The sequence below is a fragment of the Nelusetta ayraudi genome, unplaced genomic scaffold (genome assembly GCF_046127955.1).
Source record: "Nelusetta ayraudi isolate G7.1 ecotype Tasmania unplaced genomic scaffold, CSIRO-AGI_Nayr_v1 ptg000071l, whole genome shotgun sequence".
NCBI lineage: Eukaryota > Metazoa > Chordata > Actinopteri > Tetraodontiformes > Monacanthidae > Nelusetta > Nelusetta ayraudi.
The window spans coordinates 3326090-3337173 of NW_027466121.1; the positions used below are offsets into that span (position 1 = coordinate 3326090).

The window sequence follows — 11084 nt, forward strand, 5'->3', positions numbered from 1 at the left end:
ATATGGAAGGTGCCTGAAAGATTGTCCAAACAAACAAACAAAAAAATTGGATTGGATTACATTTCCTCATTCAGTGGCTCAGGCCATTTCAGACTTTGCTCGTCGCTGCTATAAGCCTTATGAAAGTTTAATGAGCCAGCGGAGAAAAAAAAAGCCTTCTTTAATGTATTCTTGGCTGAAGAACTGGTGGGGACCGCTGCGTCCTCGGCTGCAGAGGGAAGCGATTTGCGTCCGCTCTCCTCGCCGCGTCCGTTGGGCACCGTTTGGTCCTCGTGCTCATACAAACCAGCCAGTGACCGGTCAGACAGTCCGGAATCACTCAGCCTCCGCTGAGTGTCAAGTACTTTTTTTGTAACCTCTCTCTCTTGCCGCCCGTCCTTTCAACATCACCTCCGGCCCTCTCCCTCCGTTTAACATTGTCCCACTACGCCGATGATGTCGCCTTCTCACCCAAAACGCCTTCCGACTGGTACCGTCTGCTCGCCGGGGTCTTTTCCGTAAACAAGAATCCCGGCGAGCTGCGACTTCAGTCTGGACCGTGATGCCGAGCGTGTGGAATCCATCACTCCCTTTGACTGAGTTACACCTCGGCTCGGCTCAAGGTCAAAGCAATTACTGGACTTTCACTCCAAGCGAGACCCAGGGCCTCTCCCCTTCTCTCTGCACTCCTCTCCATGATAGTCCACTTGTGCTGCTCCCGCCTGACCCACCTCTCTTCTGTCTCGCCACCCAGACACTCACTTTTTTTCCCCATCCCTCACAGACCAATACTTCCTTCTTTTTTGCCTTCTGATTTCAGTCACGTCTCCCAACTGTACGACCGTTTTGGCCCGGCTTTTCCTCTCGCCGTGATGCTGCGCTCATCTACCAATGCTGAGCGACATTAAAGTCTGTGGTTATGGCATCTTTAGCTTTTAATGTTAATTGCCTCTGTTAACCAATTGACGGTGTGTCATCACTACCGTAAAGGTATCTATATAGGGCACAAATAAAGATGACCTGGCATGTCAGACGGAATGTGTCCCAATTCTACTAGATTCATTTGTGCATTGGCTCCGTCTTATAAACTCATAAAAACATTTGGGAAAAAAGGAATTCCCATTTATTAATCATCAGCCTGTGACGTTACAAATTGGTTCAGTATTTTTTTTAACTGCTAGTTGAACCAGTTTGAAGCTTCCTGTTGGAAGATTTGAAGGTTAAATATAGTTAATTCTTATTACCGGTAATGCTACTTCTTTTTACCATTGTATCCTCCTTTTCAGTTTATTGTAATATATTGGAACTTATGGTAATATGTGTTCCCGACATATAATCTAATTATTACTGCTTCAAGTACATGGTTGTCATTTTAAAATGCATGAAATCTCTTTCTGCCTGTTTGTCAGACCAGAAAGTGGAGATTGTTTGATAAAAGAAAAAGAAATGCAAATTTCTGTCACATTTATGACCCAGTTTCTAAAGACTGTCAGCTTTGGAGCAGAACATTTGTCTTTTAAGCTCTTGGTATGGCCAGTCGGGAGCGGAGCTAAAACTTCTTTTCCATGGAGGAAAGTCTTCATTGCCCTTCTTTATTCATCATTAATGTGCCATCCAGTTCTGATAACCTGTCATTACGGCAGAATCCTTGCCTTTGCTTATCTGCAGCAGCATCTTGAATCCCAGCCACATCCTGGGTTTTGTTGTTGTTGTTGTTGTTGTTGTTGTTGTTTTCCCCTGAATCTCCCTGTTTTGGCAAACAACAAAGACCAATTGGCAGCACTTTGTGAGGGAGCTTTAAAGACAGATGTGCAAAATTCTATCTCTAAAAATGTTAAATCTCTATAAATAAAATCTCTGTGATTTAGTTTCCAAAAGCCAAAGCAAAGGTTGAAAACGAAAAAAAAAAGCCAAAGAAATCACTTATTTTTCCCACACAATCTCATAATCACCGACTTTCATCATGTTTACAAAAAGGCTTTTCAACAGCATAGTCTGAAGACAAAGAACATGATTATCATGACTTTGATATCATATTATCATTAGCATAACATATCTTGACGTTTTACTAATGCAAATTAAGAAACCTTATGCTCACATATGGCATAATGACATCACAAGTAGGCGCTGCATAAGCCACAGAGCTCTAAATGTAATGGCTCATACACTATTCATGGAGAAAATGAAATCACATGAACAACAGTGAGCTGCAGTCTGTGTAAAAAAGGGCCAGTTCAACATAAAGTCATTAGATCCTTCTGTTTCTTTTGTATTTTCTCCCCTGCGGTATCATAGAAAAAGTAATATGAAGCTGCCAGAGGGCAGTTTTAGAACCATCGTTTCAACTTCCAGGGCCAACGAATCCAGCCTCACCTGAGCCATGATGACCTTCCCCAGATTACAGGTTAGGGTTTATTGCAGCCACATCTGTATCCAGCGGAACAGACATCCTTCAAATGACCTTTCTTTGCTCTAACAGCCAAATAATGGAACCGCTTTAAGGTTCCCTTCTGGGCCATTTCCCCCATTTTCTTACATAAAAACATAGAGGTTGAAATAGAGAGAAGACGTCGCCTTGAGGCACTTTTGGTTTCTTTTCCTGACACTGAAATGGTGATGGTAGTTTATCCATTTTTAACAATGATTTACTGCGGTCTCGTCCTGATCGCCACCTAACTTGGCTTATTGGCTCATTTCCAGCAGTGGCTTTTATTTTGTGATATAATAAATCTGGCTAGTGAGGCGTGGATACAGACAACATGGTCACTGGGTTCATAATAACACGTGGCACCATCACACACACACACACACACACACACACACACACAGTCAAGCACAGTTCCTTCCCTCACCATTTTTCTTCTACCATCCTCCGTTGATTGCCATAATATGTGAGATTTTATCCCAGGCTCATTCTACTGAGACCCTTTGTGATGACACTGATTTCACCCTCCAGTCTCCCAAAAGCATCAAAGCTTCAAACCCACATTCTAAAGGCTTTGTACTGCACCAAAAAAAAGAAAAAAGAAAAAAACTAAATGGAAAAAAAAAAACCCTGAGCGTTCAAAACGCGCTTTCATGCCAGTCGATTTGTTTTCTTTGTCATAGCAAAATCTTATTTCTCATCTCTGCTTGAAAGCGTCTCTTTACGGTTGAACATCTGCCATGTTGTATTTTTTTCTTAAACAAAAGATTATTGATGAAAAACAAGTCCTCTGCTCGTTCAGCCGAGCTGTATTTTTCCAAATGTTTCACGGCTGAGCAAACAAACAGGCAAATTTGCGGTTTCACACACAGCAATGATGATTGCAGATTATCAGCATTTAAAAATGCGGCTTGTCTCTTCAAGATGATCTCACATGGTACAAAACACACAGGCACCACAGGTACAACGTTTTTCTGGGCGTTCACAGGAGAACAATCCTCATATGCATGAACGCCACCTTTCCACCCTTGGTTGAAAGGAGCCGTATGGCTCGTTTTTTTTTTCTACCTAACAAAGGCCGACCAAGACAAAGAGTGACAGCGATCCGTGTTGACTAATGTGGCACCATATCCTCAGGTGGATGTGTCACATATTCCACCTGACAGTGCTGTGATGAATTACCAACCCCTCGGGTTATAATATGGATGAAAAACACAAACACGCTCGCGCGCTGCTTTCTTTCATTAGCTGTTTGGCTACACCAGTGGAAAAGAAGGAGCGCAGCTCTTTGGCAAACTCTCGCTGGACGCGTCCACACAGGTGAAACCGTGTCGTTGTTTTTTTCAGTACCTTGGAAACTTCTCCACTGGCCCGTCACCTTGAGTGTCCTCTAAGAGTTCTTCTTTAACTTAAGCGTCTCCTTGCTTTGGAGTCGACTGTGCTCAGCTTTGAAGACGACGTCCTGTGAAAGAAGAAACAGCTGAAGTTGCTTTTCTTTCTTAGCAGTTGCTTCATGTGCAGCGACACGTGCTTTGGATCGTCCAGTGATGTGGCTCTTCTGGTCAATACTCGGCGAGATTTGTTCGGGACAGTGGTGTGCGTTGGGTCCACAACACTTTCCATCCTGATCCATAGGCAGCCGTCCTCCTCCTGCCTTTTATTTCTGCACCATTGAAGTTTGTGATGTCTCAGTTCTTGTGCCAATGAGCTTCAAGACTCTGCAATGGGATTGGCCGGCAGCCAGCCTTGTTGGGCCTCCCGGGTGTCTGCAATATGCCGGCTTTCTCAAGTCTTATTTTTATCCACGCAATCTTTTATGTTCAAAGTGTGCAAAGTGACCCTGGTGGACTCAACTGCGAATATTCTTTCAGAGTATCACGACGACGTACATGTTTTCTTTAATGGTTTAGGCGGACAAGGAACTGACAGGAATGCCATGGCTATTAGGCAAGGAGGTGCAACATCTAACTGCATGCCAGTGGTGGGCGTATTGATCCAAATATCAATAATATCAATACCAACATTGGGTTGCCCAAAACCTTGTATAACATTTTGGACTGCTCCTCTATAGTGAGAAAGGTATTCAATGGCTTGGGCAAATATTTTATATTTAGCAAAAGGCTTTGCCCAAATTATGTCCCTGTTTTTTTTTGTGATTAATAATCCAATGGAAAAAACTGATACCAAATCTTGTAGTATTGCGCAATACTATTACATGTTTTACCTTTTCTAAAATGGCATTTGATGAGGAAAAAGAACAAAACAAGCTCCTTCGCCCAAGACAGCAGAGCGAATCACTGCACCACTTTGTTGCTGCGCGGACGTCATCTTGTTAAATCTTCCCATTTTAACCCACACCAGCACCTTTAGGATGGATTACAAGATGAAGCATCAGCTGCAGATCCAAAGCAACATCAAGGTGGTTCCCCTGTCTGTCCTGCTTTTTTTTGACAGCAGTAATTGCCTTCAATCTCCATGTATCAGCTTTTGCTGTAAACCCCCAGAGGTTCCAAACAAGTACACAAGAGGAAGGTGCCGATATTTAAATGGAAACAGCGAGGAGAGATGCAGCAATTTTGACACCCGATTTGAGCGATTTGAGAGCTCTGACCACTTACGCTTGATGGTGTGTTCCTCTTAGATTGATAAGACGGGAGCATGGCATTGGTCCGACCTCTCTAATGGGAGGTCGGACCAATGGGCAATTGGTCGGACGAATGGGAGGTCGGTGTGATGGCCAGTTCCCAATAATACTTTAGGGTTATGTCCAGCGTAACTTTAGCCAACGTTAGCGTTCATTTGGAGTGTGTTTCGTGCTGTTTGCGTGTGTATTCTGAACTTGTGGAGCATTTGCCTGCAGTGGAGGCTGTTGCTTCTTGCTATTTATAATGGCAGTACGGCAGCTGTACCGATGGGCGGAGGAGGAGGCAGAGATTCACAGCCACTAACATGCACTTGTGCCCAGTCCGGCTTGGTAAATAAAAGGATAGAAAGTGTTTGATATCAGACTCAGATGCCCCAGATGAAATAACACCACCGGCACTTCCCATACCAGTTTTATTACCTTACATGTGACGATGGTGAAAATTGCATATTGCCCCTTTAACTAACTGCATCGGACCCACTAAAGTGATTCGAAGATCATTTTCATCTGAAAGCCAAAATAATATCACAGTAGGTTGCAAACCTGTTTATGATTTTGCTATGGAGGAGCACCTGGGTGTCATTTTGTATAGTACAATTATAGCAGAAACCGTGAGGGACAACTAAATTACAGAGTAATTGGACAGATGATACACCGTGGCTCTTCATATCCGTGTCACAGGTGGTTGATAAATAACCTGCCGATGTGTGATGGTTGTCTCTGATCGTGGCTCCTTAAAACCATGTTTGACAAATGATTGCAGACATCTTGCTAAATGAGGGGAAGTGCACTTTATTTCCACAAGGCCAGATTGTTTCATCATGTTGTCACCTTTAGACAAAACAATGTGTGTTTCCACCGAGGGGTGATTCTGAGGACAGATACGCGATGTGATTTGATGTCAGTTTGGGTGTTTCTGCAGTCTTACCTAATATTTGAATGTTCTGCAACTGAGTTACAACATCGTGGCCCAGGCGTCCATCTGTTCCGTAGCCTCCATGCAATTGTAATTGCATGAGCGCAAGTGTTGAATTTTATTTTTTTTATTAGACACCTTTTCCCTATGTCCCCCGGCTTATTTTCCTTTATTAGACCGAGTCTGAGATGACAATGTAAAGCCTCACAGTGCTGTGGAGTCGCCTCTAGGCACAAATTCATTTTATGGTGAGCGGGTGAAAAGTCGCTATAGAACCGAGACCAAAGAGGAGATTTAAAAAGAAGCGGTACAGGGCTGTCTTTGTGTGCGCATCTTCTGTGTATGCAGGTGTATTTCTATATTCAAATGGAAAAAAAAGCTATTTTTGTGCAAAGACAGAAGTTACATCTTCCCCTATTTCACAGAGATTTCCCTTTTATTTTCTTGTTATTGCAATTTCCTTCCTCTCAGCTATGTCTCCTTTCTCCCAGTGTGTAAATTTAGGGGGGGAAATTGCAAAAACAGCCACACCAAGAGGTCAGATTTTAGATTGCAGAACTAATTCACTCATCCCTCCCTCTCCAAAGCTTGCCAGTGAACTGCAGTGGCCTTTACACATGTCAAAGGATATGGTCCACAACAAGCATGTTGAGATCTTCTTTTGAGGTTCGCAGAAATACACAAATTCTAACTATTTGTTTGCCTTATTTGCAAAACTTTATGTCTTCAATACAGAAGACAGCCTGTACTTTCTGCTTAACTCTTACTCACCCTCCCACCCCTTTAACGATTAATGAAAAGATACATTTAAGTGGTGGTTAAATTAACTAATTTCAATTTTAGTCACAATACCAATAGTGTAAGCAAACACGACTATTGAGTAAAGATCAACATCTTTCACCTCTTTTAGACCTCTTTTAGCTGTAAATTAGATGTGCCAGTTTTTTGATTTTTTTTCCCAGAATAAAAACAAATTACAACTTGGCTGGTTTTAGATGTTACCCCCCTAATCAGCTCTCGGTATTATTTCATCATAGGTAAAGAATAACTTATCCTTTACCAAGGTACGTAATGCAGTGGTCTAAAAATGTAGTCATCAAACCACTTTACCAGTGCCAGTAAGTTATGCAGTTGTTCACAGTATAACCGCTAATTGGAGGATTTTCAGTCAGGGTTTAAAGTGCTACATAACAAAGTAACAGCACTAGCTAAAATTGCAAATGATACAAATGATTATATCCTAGTGTTTTGAGTAATCTTGTTCGATCGATAGCATTGTGTGGTTGTCAATCGTCCATCCTCCATGCACAGCAAAGTGAGTTCCACAAGGGTCTGCGCTTGGCCCTGTCCTTTTCACTCTTTGCTTCCTTTCCTGAGGCAAAACTATCTGCAAGCACAATATAACATTCTGCTGCTGTGGGGATACTCAGCTACAATTACTGTTGGCGAAGTTACAGCTGTTCTGTCCTTGTGTGTGTGTGTGTGTGTGTGTGTGTGTGTGTGTGTGTTGTTGTTGTTGTTCTTTTAAACGATTCTTATGTGCACACCATTTGTTGCAGTATTTGGAAGCATTACCTTCAGAGGCAGAGGCCAGACTGAAGTGTTGGCTGTTGAAATCTCGACTTTTGTCATCATGTCCTTGCATGAACATTGCATTGTATGAACATGTCCGTACGGCTGCGGTATTTCAATTATGTCCTTTCCCCTCTTGTGGGACTTTAAAAGGAGCTAGAGGAATTTACTTCCTTTGTCCATCATAACTGATCATGGAATCCTCAGACCAAGTGAAAAACAGTTCTGTTTGAGGTTGGCCAGAGGTCGGCCAGAGGTCAGAGTAGCTTAATATCTATGAAATTTCTGGGACAGTTAACCTGCAACAATACAAATTTTGCACAAAGATCGTCGTTTTACGACAAACACAATAATGTGTTGCATGAGCTCAGTTGGGCAACACTTGCTGACTGGCTGGCTGGGGGAGGGTTTTATTAAGCCATCCACTCAAGGCTGATTGGATTTGGGCGGAGGTGGCAAACTCTCCGGAAGGAGGCCCAAATGTAATTTAAGTTGGTATAGAGTGGGTGTTGGCCCATATAGTACACAGCAGGGAATGGCCTTTGTCACATGAGTCTACTCCACGCCATCTTCAACACGCTTACTCAGTTACCTTCACTTAGCCGGATTAAAGTCTTTTTGTTTACCCATTAACTTATTGCAAGACAATTTCGTTATTTGCCAGGGCAACACATGTCGTCGCAGCAATATGTGCCTGGAGATCATAATGAGTTTCAGGTGCGCAGCCCAACTGTGATGAGGCAAAGCTGTTGACGCTATTGGTATGCTCACTTGACATTTGAGACTATCGATTGGGAATTTAATTTAAGGGATTATTCCATTTATTTCCTCGAAGCACCTCTGGCTTTAACAGACTTCCCTGTAGTGGAAACTTCGGTTTGATTATTAGCCGCCCAAGATACATCTGTAACCTTGGGATTCCAAACAAGTTCCTGTGATTGTGTGAAAAATCTGTCACTGACAAATAAAATGTCTTCAGTTGATGCCTTTTGTCGCTTTACTGTTAAAATCCAAATGTGTTGGTATCATGACTTTGTGAAGACCTAACATTAACCTTCACTACAACCTTTAAATCAGTCAATCAATCAATACCATCATCCCTATAGTCACATATAATCACATACAGTATATGTTCTTAACTTTAATTTAAATTAATTATTTAGTGTCAATTTGCAGCACTTTGCTTACAGGTGAACAGCTCAGGTCTCCCTTCCTCAAAATTCAAAAAGAAAATACACAGTCCAACAACTCCAGAACGCTCTTGAGGACTGTTTGTGAACTGCACATTCACAACAACCTGAAATAATAGCATATGATTATGTGACATTACAACACACGGAGAAAAAAACACTCAAAACTACTTTGTCCAGTAAACCACTGGGTGGAGTGACAAAGCTGCCACCATGAAGGTAGACAAGGAATGCAAACACACACTCACACACACATAAAGTGTGTCAGAGTAAGTATATAGTTTATGTTTCATAGACTTTTATTTTATTTCTATTTACTTATCCTTTACTGAAAATGTGTATTTTATGGGTGGCCATCTGAGCCCTGTACGTGTATGTATGTTACGGTGGTGTTTGTTGTGTGTTTGTTGTAGTTGTTGTTGTTGTTGTTTGGTAGCCTGTCAGTGGCTTTAATGAAAGCAGAGAGAGCAGAGGTGGACTTTCCATCTGCAATCTGCTGAGAAGCTGAACCACTCTGAGTCCATCATTTGCCTGTTTTGCAATCACAATCTGTGTGTTTTTGAGTGATCATGTGTTGTGCGGTCCAAAAATGGCCACAATCGCTCGTGAGACTTGTAACTTTGGGTTGGGGGAGTGAGTGTTACAAGGTCGCCGCCACAGAATAACACACCGCAAAAAAGCAGAGCCATTTCGTCTTTATAAGTCTCACTTTGCACAGGCTCTTAAGCCATTGAACGCTCCAGAACTCACTGTCCTTGGAGGGAGTACTCGCTCTCACTCATGTCAATTTGTCAATTTTGTCCTTTTCTCTGTAAATGTTCCTTTTTTTTCTCCGTTAATCGTCATCCATTTTGTGACAAATTGCTTCTTGTTTCCCCCCTCCCCCCCTTCTTTCCCCTACCTCTCTTTCTCTCCTCTCTCTGCAGGGAGATGAAGTAATGACTGTCATTAAAACTAAGGCTCAGTGGCCGGCATGGCAGCCACTCAACCTGTAAGTATCACTTACGGACACGTTTAACTCAAGAGAACAGACACATGTTTTGGGAGAAATCAATTTGCAGTTTTATTGCGGAGCAGAAATTGTGTTTATGTTAAAGTGTTGCTTTCACCTCAGCTTATCTTTTTGACAGTGCTCCAACTATTAATTGTCTCTGTTGTCTCTATGGAGTCTGAGTTCTAGTTTTCACATGAAAAAAATGTGATTTAATTAGAGCACAAGTGAAGGGAAGTAATTATCATATTTGTTCCAATAGGGAGGCAAACAATTAACCAGCAGAAGGACATCCTTAATTGTTTCTCTTTTTGTGCCCAATGCAAAAGTAGAACCGTCTGTACTTTTTCTCCAAAATCTTTCATAGCTGTTCATTTTTCCATTTCCCCTCAAAATACTTTGAGTACCTATAAAGCCCTATTCCACCAGGATTAGGGAAACCCGTGAACATCGAGATAAGTTGTGATTTGTAAAGGATATTATAGTCGTAACTCTGCGAAAATCAATCACACAAAGATTTAATATTTCACAACCCACCCTGAAAGCTCAGATCAATGAATGTCATCAAATTATTGTTTCCCCTTGAAATCGACAGAAGCTCCGTTCACATCAGCACAGCGGCCGCGAACATTTCTAGATTAATTTAGAATGTGCAAACAAAAATGTGTCCCTGCTATGTCTCTCTACCCTCTTCTGACGTGTTGCTGCACATGTCAGAAATGTTCTTAGATTGAATGGAAATACATTGGTTGAAATGCTGTTGAACAAAGTATTCCGTGTCAGTCATATTTGAGGATTTATATCAGTCTAAAATTGGTGCAACGCAGCCACGAAATCTGATCTCCAACACACAATAAGGAAGAAAAAAAATCAGAGGTATGTAATTTGCAGCATTAGCATTCCAACTAATGAAGGAAAACATTGTTGTGAATTAAACTTGTGAATAAATGCATGATAGCGGCCGGGCCAACGGTAACGCAACAGTTCCCTTTTTGGGACTTTGCCAAACTGAAAACAAACAATTATTTTCTCTTTATTTCACATAATGGATCCTTGTTATTGCAACACAACAACTTTTTAATATGTGAGTTCGCCCTCGCAATAACACAGATGCTGGGGAACTTGTTTGTACATCCTGCATCAAAAATGATTGCACAAACAAAAGTAATGACCAATCGTCATCTTCTTGATGCTTCACAATGTTTTCTATAGACAATGTTCTGCTCTGCAGAAGATGATCATTTCTAAAAGAAGTATAAACTGTGTGGGTTTGAAAAAAAAAACAAGCCAGTTATTACAGTGGTCTTGAAAAATAAATGAAAAAACGTTTTAAAAGCTGCCTCGAGAAACACCCACACAGAGGACTG

General features: G+C 41.7%; 1 protein-coding gene across 1 annotated transcript in view; it reads left to right on the top strand.

Moving 5' to 3' along the window:
* spon1b (spondin 1b) overlaps nt 1-11084 on the top strand; it is an 81908-nt gene that overhangs the window by 52348 nt on the left and 18476 nt on the right. The window contains exon 8 of the mRNA XM_076042665.1: nt 9653-9717. Within this exon, the coding sequence (XP_075898780.1) occupies nt 9653-9717 (65 nt within the window). The remainder of the gene's footprint in view (nt 1-9652; nt 9718-11084) is intronic.